Source organism: Myotis nattereri (genome assembly GCF_964212035.1).
Source record: "Myotis nattereri genome assembly, chromosome: 2".
Classification (NCBI taxonomy): Eukaryota; Metazoa; Chordata; class Mammalia; order Chiroptera; family Vespertilionidae; genus Myotis; species Myotis nattereri.
The window spans coordinates 154,620,116-154,636,299 of NC_138076.1; the positions used below are offsets into that span (position 1 = coordinate 154,620,116).

Consider the following 16,184-nt stretch of genomic DNA (forward strand, 5'->3'; position numbering starts at 1 on the left):
CATTGTTTAAAAAAGAAAACAAAAAAAAACCTGGCCCATAATATAACAGCAGCTTGTGGAAATGGACCGTATAAATATCCATTTCCCCTTTCCTGGCATCAGAGTAGTAAAGAAAAGCTGTCCAAAGATCTTGCCAATTTCATTCTGAGGCACTTTTCCTGGCAGGGAAGAAGGTGGGATATAACAATAGGGTGCATTTAAATGAGGCCCTGGAGCAAGAGATACTAAGGAGAGGAGCAGGAGAGAACAGATAGAAAAGACAGAGGTAAAGAACCACAAGGTCACAGGGAGAGAACAAGCAAAGGAAACAAGGAAATGAATGATTCTTTTAAAATGTCCAATTGTTGCCGAAACCGGTTTGGCTCAGTGGACAGAGCGTCGGCCTGCGGACTGAAGGGTCCCAGGTTCCATTCCCGTCAAGGGCATGTACCTGGGTTGCGGGCATATCCCTAGTGGGAGATGTGCAGGAGGCAGCTGATCGATGTTTCTCTCTCATCGATGTTTCTAACTCTCTATCTCTCTCTCCCTTCCTCTCTGTAAAAAATCAATAAAATATATTTTAAAAAAATAAATAAATAAATAAAATGTCCAATTGTTTAAGCAATATAAAAAAATAAAAAAATAAAATGTCCAATTGTAGCCTGGCTGGTGTGGCTAAATGGTTAAGCATGGACCAATGAACCAGAGATAAGAGTTTCAATTCCTGGTCAGGGCACATGCCCAGATTGCAGGCTCTATCTCCAGTAGGGGGCGTACAGGGGGCAGCTGATGGATAATTCTCTCTCATCATTGATGTTTCTCTCCCTCTCCCTTCCTCTCTATGAAATCAATTAAAAAAACACATTTAAAATATATTAAACTGTATCATTTAGCACTCTCCCCCCAAAAAACCTTGTCTCTGATTTTCAAGAAAACTCTTCAAAGTGAAAATAAATCAGAGCTTTTAAATAGCTTTAATTTTCTTTGAATAAAACTGCTTTATAATATTTTTAACCAACTGCTTAAAATCACCTGTGGACGAAAGGGGCCACATGCTGACCTGACAGGCTCAGGGGAGGCCTGCGTGGCCGTCTTGTAAACTCGGAGACCTAAAGTAACCACAAAGGATGGTCTAAAATTAAACTTTAACTAAAAGCAGTGATGGTGGGCAGTTACGTCCCAGGCCAGTATCTTCACTGACAAGGTCAACTTTACCTTAACTGAACCTATCTGTCTTTTTGCATCTATGATAACATACCCTTGAAATGTCTGGGTAACTTGTAACTTCCTTTTATCTGGAGCCCCTGGGGCACAACCGAATGTGCTGGGTCCCAGGACAGGTACCACAAATTCCTTCATCATCATGTTAATTGTTCCTGCACCCACCTCCATCATTTTACTTTTTATCCAATCCCAGGGGTTTCCCTGCTTTGCTTATCCCTCCTTAATCTGTCACCAATGAATTTCATGTTACCCACCTATGTCCCTCCTTTGATTGCAATGTATAAATACGGATATAACCCCGCCATTCTCCGGAGCACTATCTCAATTCGTTGAGGTTCTGCTTCCTGGCATATGTCGACAGTTTGGCTCAAATAAACTCACAAAAATTCTTTACAGGTTTCAATGTTTTTTTTTTACGTTAACACACCTGTTCCATTTTGTACAAATCAGTATTAAAATAGAATGTGCTGTGCTCAATCTCATATTCACAACTTCCAAACCCCCACACATAATTCTCTTCTCATCGAAGTTGCTATTTTTTTGCTTGGAAATCCTACTACAACTTCCCATGTGGCTGCCTCACAATATAAGCAGAATCTGAATATTCAATGAACTCATCCTGAGGAAAGTATTAAATCCCATCACTTATACAAAACAACAACAACAAAACAACAGAAGAAGAAGAGAGATGGTGTTATTAGTCAGAGGAAAACAGCCAAAGTTAGGCAAGAAATGGCAGCTGCAACTCGGCTGTCAGAATCAGAGATGGATTAGTAAGCCGAGCCAACTCCAACAAAAAAAAGAGATGTATCACCAAGAAAAAGATGTATCTCGAATTCTTATATTTTAGGAAATAAATGACAGACTCCTCCCCTTCTTGACATTATACTTTGGCAGCAGACATTCGAAGGCTGCCTGATTTTGTCACCTGTCTGATTACAGTTATTTCTCAGTTTACATATAGATGTGCTCCTAGTGAGTGAACCAGAGGAGCCAAGGTTGGTAAATAGAACTCTATTTAAATAGAATGGAGACATTTGCTATTTAAAAGAATCTCAAGGTACAGCCTTTTGTAAAACAAAGAACATCTCTGGAAAACGATTATCATTTGTTCTAATGTTTTGGTATAAATTTGAACTTTTATGTATTAGGTTATTTATTTATTTAAATACTCACCTGAGGATATTTTTCCATTGATTTTTTAGAATGAGTGGAAGAGAGAAAGACAGAAATATCTATGTGAGAGAAACACATTGATTGGTTGCCTCCTGCACGCTCCCCGACCAGGACCCGGGCTGGGGAGGAGCCTGCAACTGAGGTACGTGCCCTTGACTGGAATCAAACCTAGGACCCTTGAGTCCACAGGCTGACACTCAAGCCACTGAGCAAAACCGGCTAGGGCTATTTATTTTTAATCCTCACTCGAGGATAATTTTTTCAATTATTTTTAGAGAGACAGTGGAAGGGAGGAAGGAGGGAGGAGGAGGAGAGAGAAAGAAAGATAGAGAAACATGGGCATGAGAGAGACATAGCAATTGGTTGCCTCCCACACGTGACCCGAGATACATGCAGGAATCAAACCCGAGACCCTCCGGTCCGAGGGCTGATGCTCTAACCACTGAGCAACCGACCAGGGCAGATCTTCCTTTAAAGCAGTAGTTCTTAAACCAATCAGAACCAATGCTGCCTTTAAAATATTTTTTAAATTTCATTTGTTTATTTTTTGAGCAGTTTAAAGTTTACCGAGGGCAGAAAGCATAAGAGAGCATAAATAAATTTTGATCTATTAACGTAATGGAATTTAATACAGCAGTGAGAAACTTACAACTACTGGTATAGTTCATACTTAATAATACAATGGATTCTAATGTTGAGTAAAAATAACAGAAGCAAGTCCTAGAGGAATACATTAAAAATGAAGCCACTTTTACAAGCTCAAAAACATGTATAATCAATAGTATGTGTTTATACATACATATATATGTATGTGTTCACATATATGTATGTATTAACATATTTGTATATATTCACATATATATCCTATATAATAAAAGCATAATATGTTAAGTGTCCAACCGATCGGTCAACTGTTAGGCTGGCCACTCGACCAGTCGCTATGATGTGCATTGACCACCAGGGGGCAGACATTCCAACTGGTAGGTTAGCTTGCTGCTGGGGTCTGGCCGATCATGGCTGGGTGAGAGGGCCAGACATGCCCTGGAGCCCTCCCGCGGTCCCTCATTGGCCAGCCGTTCCCCATCAGCCTGATTGGGAATGGACGAGATGGCCCTGATTGCTGGCCAGGCCAAGGGACCCACCCATGCACAAATTCATGCACAGGGCCTCTATTATATATATAATTTTTTAAAAGACAACAAAATGAGCCTGGCCACGGTAGCTCAGTGGTTGAGCACCAACCTATGAACCAGGAGGTCACGGTTTGGTTCCTGATTGGGGCACATACCCAGGTTGCAGGCTTGATCCCCATTAGAAGGCATGCAGGAGGCAGTCGGTCAATGATTCTCTCTCATCACTGATGTTTCTATCTCCCTCTCCCGCTCTGAAATCAATACAAATATACTTTTAAACTAAAATAAAAGACAACAAAATGATAAATAAAGTTCAGGGTAGTGGTTATTTCTGAAAGGAAGAACCAGGCATCAGAAACGGAAACAGCTGGGCCGGTGTGGTTTAGTGGTTGAGTGTCGCCCTATGAACCAGGAGGTCACGTTTTCATTCCCTGTTAGGGCACATGCCCGGGTTGTGGGCTTGGTCCCCAGTAGGGGGCATGCAAGAGGCAGCTGAATAATGATTCTCTCATCATTACTGTTTCTATCTCTCTCTCCTCCCTTCCTCGCTGAAATCAAAATATGTTAAAAATAAATAAATAAAAATAAATATTTTTTAAAAAGGAAGGAAAACATTAGTAGATGCAACTTACAGGGTGATGAGGTTATGGGGGATAATTATAGCATTGTGCATCATAAGTAAATATGATGCACATATACATATGTGTATGTAACATACATTTTTAAAAGTTAGATGCACTTAAATATATTTTTATTGATTTTTACGGAGAGGAGTTCTAGCCTGCAACCTGGGCATGTGCCCCGACTGGGAATGGAACCAGCCACCTTTAGGCGCACAGTCCAACGCCCAGCCAGCTGAGCCACACTGGCCAGGGCAATGACATCTTTATTTTTAAATACAAATTAAAAATGAAACAAATGAAAGTGAATTCACTAGCATTACTGAGGTTTATTTATTTATAACTGACTGAAGGTCTATTGAGCAAATTCCATGCATAGGCAACGTGGTAGATGCCAGCGATCCAGTGATAAGAGGAGACAAATAAGGCTCTTGGAAGCTTCTATTTCAGTGAAAAGACAGAGGAAGAGACACTTTCTCCGGTGGACTCAGTGGTTTGAGTTTCTGAGGCTGCTTCTACCAGGAGTACCACCCTGGGGTGGAAATTCAGAGACAGTGTACAATTGAGAAATGCAGCTATAGCTGGTGCCAGGGTTTGAGGCTTTGGGCCAATCTCTATTGGATTTCACCCACATTGCTGGACTTTTTTCCCTATGAGCAAGCAGGTTCCTCTGTGTTGTTGATGTCTTTCTTTAAGCTGGTTTGAGATGGGTTTTCTGGCATTTGCAACAGAGCAAGTGCTAATGGACACAGCCCCAGGGAATAGAATAATAAGCCCCATTGCCAGGGGTGGCATTAGCAACTCAGGAAATATGTTTATCAAATTACTTCATGGCCGGTTACATTGCTAGTCAGGGCACATGACCAGGTTGCAGGCTAGAGCTCCTCTCTCTTAAAGTCAATAAAGTATATTTTTAAATACATCTAATTAAAAAAAAAAGTTAAATACACATATATGTGTACCATGTATACTTATGATGCATAATACTATAATTATCACCCGTAACCTCATCACCATGTAAGTTGCTACCTGCCGGGGTCCAGCCCCAGCAGGTCCAGGGGTCCCCAAAGTTGTGGACGGAGTCGGTGAAGAAGGAATGACACGGAGACAGCGTTCAGTTGATCAGCAGCCTAGCCAGGATCTCCAGCCAAGTTCTGGTCTGGATCTTCAGAGAGGTTCTGCCTAGGATCTCCAGCCAGGTTCCGTGTCCATGTTCTCTTGCTAGGTTCTCCAGGCTCTCCAGCCAGGTTCTGCAGCCATGCTCCCTTGCTAGGTTCCCCAGCCAGGTTCTGCAGCCAGGTTCAGTCACCAGGTTCTAGTCAGGTCCTCTTGCCAATTTCTGTAGTCAGGTTCAGTCCAGGATCTTTTGCCATGTTCTCTCGCTAGGTTCTGTCTCTAGGTTCTGAGGCCAGTTTCTGTCCAGGATCTTTTGCCATGTTCTCTGCAGCGAAGTTCTTCTGTCTCTAGAGAACGTTCTGTGTAGGTTCTGTGCCTAGGTTCTGTCTCTCCCCCTCTGTCCTAAGTTCTGTCTTCTTAGTTCTGTGTTCTAAGTTCTGTGTCTTGCTGTCTTGCTACATCTGTATTTATACCAGTTGATTCAATCCTATCAATCTCTATTCCAAAGGTTAGGGCGTTTCTTTTCTCCATTCCAGGGAGTAAAGATTATGTAGCTTAAGCATGATTGTTCATAGTTAAAGTGATTAATTACCCACCTGGCACTTAGTTAAGAGGTTTTATTCCCTCCCTAACTTCAGGGGAAAATCCCTACCTGGGGAAACAACCTTTCTCAGAGAGGTGACCATGGTTAAAACACATAGTGCCAAGAAGGTGAGCAAACATATTAAGAACAGTATGCCATATATGCCAGGTCCTTTGAAACAGCAAGGATGGACCTGCTCCCGGCAGCTACCAAAGTTTTCCTTTCTTTTTAAGAAATATTTTGTTACTTTATTTCTAACTAGAGGCCAGTGCACGACATTCATGCACTGGATGGGGGGGGGGGGGTCCCCTCAGCCCGGCCTGCGCCATCTCACAGTCCGGGATCCCTCAGGGAATGTCTGCCTGCCGGCTTAGGCCCACTCCCCACAGGGGTCTTTAGCACTGAAGCTCTTGCTTTGAGCGCCTGCCCCCTGGTGGTCAGTGTACATCATAACAACCAGTCCTTCAGCTGTTTGATCGATTTGCATATTAGCCTTTTATTATATAGGATGTGGTGGCTAGTTTAACATTTTCTCAGGGCTTTCAGATGACATATGGATAAAGTGGTCAAATATATAGTGATGGATAGTAACTAGACTTTTGTGGTGGTGAGCAAGCTGTGGTATACACAGATATCTATCTATCTATCTATCTATCTATCTATCTATCTATAAAAGCCCAAGTGATTAGCCGACCGGCTCACCAGCCCACTGTCTGACTGTCTGGTAGCTATGATGCACACTGACCACCAAGGGGCAGATGCTCAACCCAGGAGCGGAAACCACAGGCATGGAAACATGGAACAAACTGATGAATCTCAAAGGGAAGGGGAAAGTGGGGAGGGGGGAGGGAGGGAAGACATTAACTAAAGATCTTATATGCATACTAGAGGCCTGATCCCCTGGCCTGCAGGGGTTGTTATTGTTTTAAAACTTTATATAAATAGTATCATATAGTACATGCCACACTTTAATTTGCTGTCTTTTTAAAAAATATATATTTTTATTGATTTCAGAGAGGAAAGGAGAGGGAGAGATACAAACATCAATGATAAGAATCAGTGATTGGCTGCCTCCTGCAAACCCCACACTGGAGATTGAGCCTGCAATTCAGGCATATGATCTGACCAGGAAGCTAACTGTGACCTCTTGGTTCATAGGTCGATGCTCAGCTACTGAGCCATGCTGGCCCAGCTTATTTGTATATTATTTTTTAGATTTGTGATAGGCAGGAAAATACCCCTCCTGCCCTGCCCTCACCTGTTGGGGTCCAAAGGTGTGGATGGAGTCAGCGAAGAAGAAATGACACGGAGACAGCGTTCAGTTCATCAGTAGCCTAGCCAGGTTCTCTAGTCAAGTTCTCCAGCCAGGTTCTGTTGCTAGGTTCTGTCTTTACTCTCCTGTTACATCTGTATTTATACCAGTTGATTTGAATCCTATCCATTCTATTCCAAAGGTTAGGGCATTTGATATCTCCATTCCAAGGTCATTACTCTATTCTGTTAAGCTACAAGGAAGTAACTGAAGGAGATTATCCTAAGTAAAGACTATCTAGCTTAAGCGTGATGGTTCGTAGTAAAAGTGATTAACTCCCCACCTGGCACTTAGGTTAAGGGGTTTTACTGATAAAAATCCCCACCTCGGGAAACAACATTTCTCTCGGAGAGGTGACCTTGGTTAAAACACATAGTGCGAAGGGGAGCAAACATATTAAGAACAGTATGCCATATACGCCAGGTCCCTTGAAACATATGCTGTGCAGATGTTTCTTCCCTGCAGCGACTGTGTCGAGCAGCAAGGATGGACCGGCTTGCGGCAAATTTCCCCTTTTTTATTTTTATTTATTTTTTTTAATTCAATCTTTCTTTCATGAAAATGTCCTTAATGTTCCATAGTTCTCTGGGGGCATTGGGAGTCCCCAGTACCGAGGATAGTGGATTGATGAGCCCTTGAAATCAAATAAATATAATTTTTATAAGTAGTGTTGCTAAGTTAGAATCCCATATCAGGGGCTGCATTTGACAATTTTTATATGCTATCCTGCACTGATATGTTAGGGGAAAGAAGGAACATAGAAATTGCTCAGTGCTACAAAAATTACCAGTTGATTTACCCTTGGAAACTCACTTCTTCACTTTTAAGAAATTTCAGGTTAGATTTTTTCATTTTTACTTTGAAATGTTGGGACTTGTTGCTTGTTTAAATAAGTCCCAGTTGGAGAACCATGTAAAAGTCACAGAGCCAAGTCAACATGATTGTGCGATGTGAATTTTGGGTATTAATTAAATGGAATAATATCATAAACACATAATGAAATTAAAACTTAAGTTACATGACAGAGACCAGAGACCAATAAATTAACAACGTGATAGTTGGTATGATGGAAATTTCCAAAATCATTCATTCCTTCTTCTTAGGCAACTGAAGAGTAATCTCTTTTTTTTTTTTTAAATTGGTGTATTTAGACCATTTACAGTTAAAGTAATTGCTATATTAAGGCTGAAGTCTTCTATTTTATTATTTGTTTTCTGTTTGCTTCTTCTGTGTCTCATTCATCAGTTTATGATTTCTTGCCTTTCTGTGGGTTATTTGAACATGTTTAGGGGGCCTTCTTGATTTAATTGTAGAGCTTTTGAGTGTATGGTTTTGTGTAGTTTTCTTTGAAGTTGCTCTATTAAAATATATACATGTTGGGGGGGGGGGGTAAGGGGAGGCCAGGGGATTGTCAAGGGCGGGGGGGGGGGGGGGGAAGGACACATATGTAATACCCTTTGTAATACTTTAAGCAATAAAAAATAAAAAAAATATATACATGTGACTCATAGTCCACTTTTAGTAAAGTAGAAACCTTGGTTGCATTTCGTTCCCTTTACTCTTCTCACTTTTAAATATTATCTTTAATATCAGATAATGTTATAATTTTTGTTTTAATCATTGCATGTGAAATAAAACTCACGAGAAGAACAATTTACACATATTTCTGCTCCTGCCATTTCTCTTTATTCCTTTCTGATGCTCCCCCAAATTATTTTTTTTTTCAAGACTAGCTACAAAAATGTATTACCTATTTACAGAAAAGCATGCATTTCATCAAACAAAACAAATAAAATGCTTTTTCTCACAATGTAACACATTTATTTGTTATTTTAGAAAGCATATCATAAAAATAAGACACAAAAAGCATTGATAAGTGTCTTGTTGGGAATCTTTTAAAAGAGCTAATCACTCATCATTCGAGGTGCAATACTCATAGACATAAGCTCTTGAAACAACAGTTTGCACACATAAGGCATCCGCACCAGAGAAATCTGGGTCTTATTCCGACAGCCCCTGCATTCATACGTATGGGTCCTGGTGTTAGCAATCGCCATTATTCCACAAAGATTGCAAACATGAACCTGATATGGATCTGATGCCTCAAACAGTCTCTCCCTTAAGAACTGGGCTGCCCCGTGGGCAATCTCACAGTCTTGTTCCATTTCACCAAAACGCAGGCCACCATCCCGGGATCTACCCTCCATGGGCTGTCTGTTAAGGATCTGAATAGGCCCCCTGGCACGGGAATGGATCTTGTCATCCACCATATGCTTCAAACGCTGGTAGTAAGTGGGGCCGATGAAAATTTGTGATGTGATTTTTCTACCAGTGAATCCATTGTACAAGACCTCATTTCCTCTTAGATGGTAGCCATAATCGGACAAAAGGTGAGAAATCTTCTGCACATTAATGGCATCATTAAATGGAGTGGCATCACCAATTTCGCCTTTGTTAGCTGAAACCTTCCCTTGAAGACATTCAATCAAGTGACCAATTGTCATACGAGAGGGGATGGCATGGGAATTTATGATGATATCAGGGGTGATTCCTTCGCAGGTGAAAGGCATATCCTCTTGTCTATACTGAATACCACAAGTACCCTTTTGACCATGTCAACTGGCAAATTTATCTCCAATCTGTGGAATTCTAACAGAGCGTACCCTTATTTTACAAAATTTATATCCTTCCTGGCTGAGAGTTACCATAACCTGGTCCACAATGCCTGTCTCACTAGTCCTGAGAAAAGTGCTACAGTCTCTCTTGGTATAGCGTCTATTAGTGCTCTCCAGCTCTTCTTCATTTTCAGGCAGGGTGACTGTTTTGCCTATAATAACATCGTCTCCCGATACACGGACCCCGGGAGCTATCAGACCATCACCATCCAGCTTGTCATATATGGCATGCCTCATACCCTGGCATGTTTCACGTGTAGGCTTCTCAAAAACTTCTTGGTCAGATCCTTTTTGAGACTCCTGTTCTTTGTATGATGGATAGAAAACAGACCTGAAAAAGCCTCGGTCTACCGCTGAACGATTCATGATAACAGAGTCTTCCTGATTATATCCAGTGTATGATGCAATGGCCACAATTGAATTGATACCTGCCGGCAACTCTCTAAATCGCAAATATTCCATAGACCGTGTAGTCACAAGTGGTTTTTGAGGATAGTAGAGAACATGAGCCAGTGTATCCATACGGATGTGGTGATATAAACTCCCATGGCCTGCTTGCCCATAGCAGACTGGTATGTGTTTCTAGGGGACTGGTTATGATCAGGAAATGGAATAATAGATGCACAGACACCAAGAACCATCGATGGGTGAATCTCACAGTGTGTATATGTGGAAGAGTAAGCTACTCCTTTGTCTTGCAAATCATTTGGAGTCATTGCCAGCATCACTGTTTCTTCTTCTAGAGTATCAACATATTCCACTACCCCACTGGCCACGAGATCCTGCCAACCGTAGTTGTTATATTCTCTCTCTTTTAATTGATCAATATGTCTCTTCTTCAGCAGAAGCTTTTGTTCTTCCACGATCAGAATTGGTCTACAAAGACGACCGGCATCTGTATAGATCCGAATCTCCCGCTCTCGAATATCTCTGATCATAGAAACTTCAGACACAATGATGTCCATCTGACGCCGCAATTTCCTTAGAGTGTTCATAAGTTGTTCAGGATCTTTATGCATTCCTATCCAGCAGCCGTTAACAAAAATCTTGGTTGCGTCAGCAATAGCTGCAGGAGAAATTTCTTCTAAATTTTCCATACTCCATTCTTCTAAAAATTCCAGAATTGGAGAAGGTTGAGATCCAACTGAAATATAAGCCATCAGGGCTAAGTTCTTCACAAGTCCTAAAGCATGGCCCTCTGGAGTCTCAGCAGGGCACACCATTCCCCATGACGTATTATGCAACTGTCTCGGTTTTGCCAGCTTGCCCTCTCTACCGATTGGAGAATTTAAACGACGCAGGTGAGAGAGAGTAGATGCAAACGTCAGGCGGTTTAACACCTGGGATACTCCAGCTCTGGCTTGATGAGCTTTCCTTTGGTCACCCCAGTTTCCAGTAGCTAAAGAGTATTTTAGGCCATCAGAGATAATCCTTGTTTTAATTGCCAACTCCAAGTTAAAATCCTTTTCCTGATCAATAAACTTCTGTGCATAGATCTGTACTTCTTTAAGCAAATTCTTAAACATGCCTCTAAATAAGAATGCAAGTAGTTGTCCAGCAAGATCCAATCTTTTGTTTCCATAGTGGTCTCTGCCTTCTAATTCTCTTCTACCCAGAGCTGCTAGAAGTAACCTATGCACCATATACCCCAAGAAATAAGATTTTTTGGTCTCACAAAAATCGCTGACACCAACATGAGGAAGCATTTCTTTCTGTAAGACTTCTTTTGCATACTTAATTCTTTTCTCTTTGGTGACACCAGGCTTTGCCCCTCTCGAACCAATGAAATTTAGTGCAACATTCTGTTCTTGGATGACAAAAGCTTCATCGAGAGAAGGTTTGACCATATCCAACATCTCTGGGTCTTCAAAATCATAAATAATATGCTCTAAAATATCCTTGTCAGACACAAAACCTAATGCTCTGAACACAATAATAATGGGAACTTCTTGCTTGATAAATGGTAGAGTTGCCACAATGCGCTGGCCTATAGCACTCTTTTTTGCACCCTGTCCTCCTCTTGCCAGCATGCTAACCCAAATAGTACTGGTGGGTCGGGAAGAATTCTCCAGACATGATCTACACTCTCCTGTGTAGGCATATTTAGAATCTTTTTTGGCAAACACATAGACTGTGTTTGTTGCCATTTTTTCTTGTGCAATTAGAACCTTTTCTGATCCATTAATAATGAAATAGCCACCAGGATCCAAGGGGCACTCGTTTAACTCACAAAGATCACGATCTGTTAAGCCATTCAATAGGCAATAAGCTGGACGCAACATAATTGGAATTTTTCCTATACAAGTTTTCTGAAGTTGTTCTTGACCTTTTTTAGTGAATGTTTTTGTTATATCAACATAAAGTGGAGCAGAATACGTGAGATTTCATAACCTGGCCTCATTTGGCATCAGTGGTGAAGGAGTACCATCTCTTTCCCAGTAAGTAGGCTTGGAGAGATAAATTTGTTCAAACTTCAGCGAATATCTTGGCGGTTCTTCAACTTCTCCACTAGCATGCTGAGCTTCAGCTTGTAGGTCTATAGGTGGAGTATCTTCCACAATTCTTCGAACACACATCTTAACAAACTCATCAAAAGAATCCAGCTGTTGTCTGACCAAGCCTTTCTCATCAAAATAGGAACTGATTACAATCCAGCATGCTTCTTGCCACAACTCTGGGGTAATTTCATCATCATGCTCATCATATTGCATATCCTTGTCTGCGTCATACATTGTGGCAAATTGTTGGGGCCCAGCCCCAGCAGTTCCAGGGGTTCCCAAAGGTGTGGATGGAGTCGGCGAAGAAGGAATGACACGGAGACAACGTTCAGTTGATCAGCAGGCTGGCCAGGATCTCTATCCAGGATCTCCAGCCAAGTTCTGTCTGGGTTCTCCAGCCAGGTTCTGAAATAATTGTCTTGTTACATCTGTATTTATACCAGTTGATTTTAATCCTATCAATTTCTATTCCTAAGGTTAGGGCGTTTCTTATCTCCATTCTAGGGAGTAAAGATTATGTAGCTTAAGCGTCATTGTTCATAGGTAAAGTGATTAACTACCCACCTGGCACTTAGATTAAGGGGTTTTACTGATAAAAATCCCCACCTGGGGAAACAACATTTCTCTCGGAGAGGTGACCTTGGTTAAAACACATAGTGCAAAGGGGAGCAAACATATTAAGAACAGTATGCCATATATGCCAGGTCCCTTGAAACATATGCTGTGCAGATGTTTCTTCCCTGCAGCGACTGTGTCGAGCAGCAAGGATGGACCGGCTTCCGGCAAATTCCCCCTTTTTTATTTTTTAAATGATAGCGTGTGTAAATCAGCGGCCACCTCTCAGAGGGTTGTTTAAGACTCAGAAGACCTGTTTGTGACTTTGCCAAGAGGTCAGTCCGAGGCTTAACCCTATATCAGCTCCCCACACTAATGCTGCATATAATTTTCTTTTTTTATTATTTATTTATTTATTTAATAATTTTCTTGAATGCCTCCAATTCTAACCAACCTCTAGCCATCATCTGAACTTGAGTTAGGTGGACAAGGATTTAGGAGAAATGTGATCAGTATTCTCCTTTACTCTTGGGACACCATGATGTCTTAAAGTAGACTTAGTAGCTTCATACAGCACAGCACCTCAAGCAAACCTTGCCACTGGCGTGGTTCAGTGGTTGCATGTCGACCTATGAACCAGTCACAGTTCGATTCCCTGTCAGGGCACATGCCTGGGTTGCAGCCTCTATCCCAAGTAGGGGGTGTGTCGGAGGCAGCCGATCAATGACGTTTCTCTCGATCTCCCACTCCCTTTCTCTCTGAAATTAATAAAAATAGGAAAGAAAAAGAAAAAAAACAAGCATCAAAACTTTTCTCCCGCATGGGGGAAAGGAGCACACAGTCCCAAGTTTCTAAGGAGAAGAGGGTCTGGAGCATTCTCTTCCTTGTAGGGGAGAGCACCATCTCACCGCCCACCCATCAAGTCACCCTGTACTCAGGTCGGAGCTGAGTGGTTCTGAATGGCAGTGCATTTTCTAAATCCCAAACCTACCAGCGAACTGGCCCTCCGCCGCTCCTTAGACAGTCACCCCGCGTCTGTGCACCTGCGGCCAGCCCTGCTGACTCTGCTGACCTCTGTCCTCTGCCGAACACCTCACTACTCGCTGGTTCTCTCCCATAATGCTAACTGGAGCTCCTCCCAGCCTCCTCTTCTTCTCTTTGGCCTCATCAGTGCTCCTCTGGATCATCTCCAAGGGGCCTTCACCCTTGGCTGCCAAAGTGGGCACCAAGACCTTTGTATAGACTCCTTTAGGGAAAGAGAATCTGGGAGAATGCCCCACAGGAGATTTAAGCCCTTCAACAGCTGGAGGTACAAACAGATGTGGCAGCACAGGCAGGAGAAACAAAAAGAAAACATTCCTGTAACATCCATTTGCTCAGGACAGAGTATACAGGAACAGAATAATTATTCGTTAATATCCTGAAAACATCTCACTTCTACCCCTGCTCTCTTAGCTTCCAAGAAAAAAGAAATCCCTTGAGCAGTGTTTCTACTTTGACTCTTTGGGACTCAGACTATGTCTCATGTAGAAACTCACTGAATTCAGTTACTGGGAGAAGTACCTTCCCAGTGCCCCACACTGCCTACGGTGAAGAGCACTTCAGAGCTTGCAAGGTTAGAGCAAGAAAATAATTTTAAATGTAGAACACAAAAACGGGACATTTATTTATAATTCAACCCCCCTCCCCTACCCCCCCAAGTCCCAAAACACTAAGCAAGAGGGTAAATGATTAAATATAAACAGTGAGTTCCTCCCTGGCCCTACTTCTCCAAGGCTGGTCACATGGAATCGCTGCAGCGAACACCTGGCCAGCAGAGGACCTGTCAGCGTCGCCTCCTGTCTGGACTCCTGCTGCACCGCCGGCCACCTCTCTTCTTGCCCTTGGGTGGACCCCGAACAAAACACCAGTCCACGCGGATCGGCTGTCCCATCAGATCCTGGCCATTGAGTCCCTCCATCGCAGCCTGGGCCTCCTTGTATGTTTCATACTCAACTAGAGTATACCCCTTCAGGCACCCCGTGCGCCCGTCCAGGCTGAGGTGGACGTTTTTTATTTCCCCATACTCTGCAAATTTGCCATGGATGTCTTCCTCCGTGGCTTCCTCATGGACCCCGGTGACAAAGAGAATCCAGCCTTCAACAGAGCGCTTCGGCCTGGGCTCTTCCCCATCCGGCTCCACGCTGTCGTAATCCTCCCGCATCCGCGCTCGAGAGCCCTTGGAGCCAAAGCCGCGGCCCTTCCGCTTCTTCGCCTTTTCTTTCAGTATGTGGATGCTCTCGTCCCCATCCTCATCCCTGGCGAAATCCTCGCCTCCGGCCTCGTGAAGATCCAGCATGTCTGCCATCTTGCCTCCCTGTAACCCTGTCGGTGCTGCTCAGGATCTAAGCGCCAGTTGTTGGGGTCCAGCCCCAGTAGGTCCAGGGGTTCCCAAAGGTGTGGACGGAGTCAGTGAAGAAGAGATGACAGGGAGACAGCGTTCAGTTGATCAGCAGCCTAGCCAGGTTCTCTAGTCAAGTTCTCCAGCCAGGTTCTGTTGCTAGGTTCTGTCTTTACTCTCCTGCTACATCTGTATTTATACCAGTTGATCTGAATCCTATCCATTCTATTCCAAAGGTTAGGGCGTTTGATATCTCCATTCCAAGGTCACTACTCTATTGTTCTGTTAAGCTACAAGGAAGTAACTGAAGGAGATTATCCTAAGTAAAGATTATGTAGCTTAAGCGTGATTGTTCGTGGTTAAAGTGCTTAACTACCCACCTGGCACTTAGTTAAGGGGTTTTACTGATTTATTCCCTTCCTTAGTCCTGTTAATCCCTAACTCCAGGGAAAAATCCCCACCTGGGGAAACAACCTTTCTCGGAGAGGTGACCTTGGTTAAAACACATAGCGCTAAGAAGGGGAGCAAACCTATTAAGAACATATGCCATATACGCCAGGTCTCTTGAAACATATGCTGTGCAGATGTTTCTGCCCTGCAGCAACTGTGTCAAGCAGCAAGGATGGACCGGCTTCCTGCACTCACCCCAAGATGTCCTCATCCTAATCCCTGGAACCTGTGACTATGTTACCTTTCAGGGCAGAGAGGAATTCAGGTTGCAGATGGAATGGAGGTTACTTTCAAGGAGGGAGCTACATTGCATTTCTGGGTGGGTAGGCCCAATGTAACCAATCACAAGGGTTCTTCTAAATTAAAGAGAGAGAGATAGAAGGGGAGAAGGGGAGGCAGAGCAGCGTGAGAAAGGCTTGGCATGATGTTGGTGGCGTTGATGGTGCAGGAAGGATGCCAAGACCAAGGAAGGACAGTGGCCTC

General features: G+C 42.9%; 2 protein-coding genes across 2 annotated transcripts; both read right to left on the reverse strand.

The window, feature by feature from the left end:
• Positions 1-9,047: 9,047 nt before the first annotated feature.
• LOC308514730 (DNA-directed RNA polymerase II subunit RPB2-like) lies at positions 9,048-12,550 on the reverse strand (the record flags this gene model as incomplete). The annotated part of the gene is given in 4 exon segments (XM_081084994.1): positions 9,048-9,758; positions 9,762-10,351; positions 10,354-12,202; positions 12,206-12,550. Coding segments are annotated over 4 exon segments (3,495 nt in total).
• Positions 12,551-14,696: 2,146 nt separating this feature from the next.
• On the reverse strand, positions 14,697-15,218 carry LOC308514237 (RNA-binding protein 8A-like; the record flags this gene model as incomplete). The annotated part of the gene is made up of 1 exon (XM_081084315.1): positions 14,697-15,218. The coding sequence occupies one exon, from the start codon at positions 15,216-15,218 to the stop codon at positions 14,697-14,699; it is 522 nt and encodes a 173-aa protein (XP_080940441.1).
• Positions 15,219-16,184: the final 966 nt, after the last annotated feature.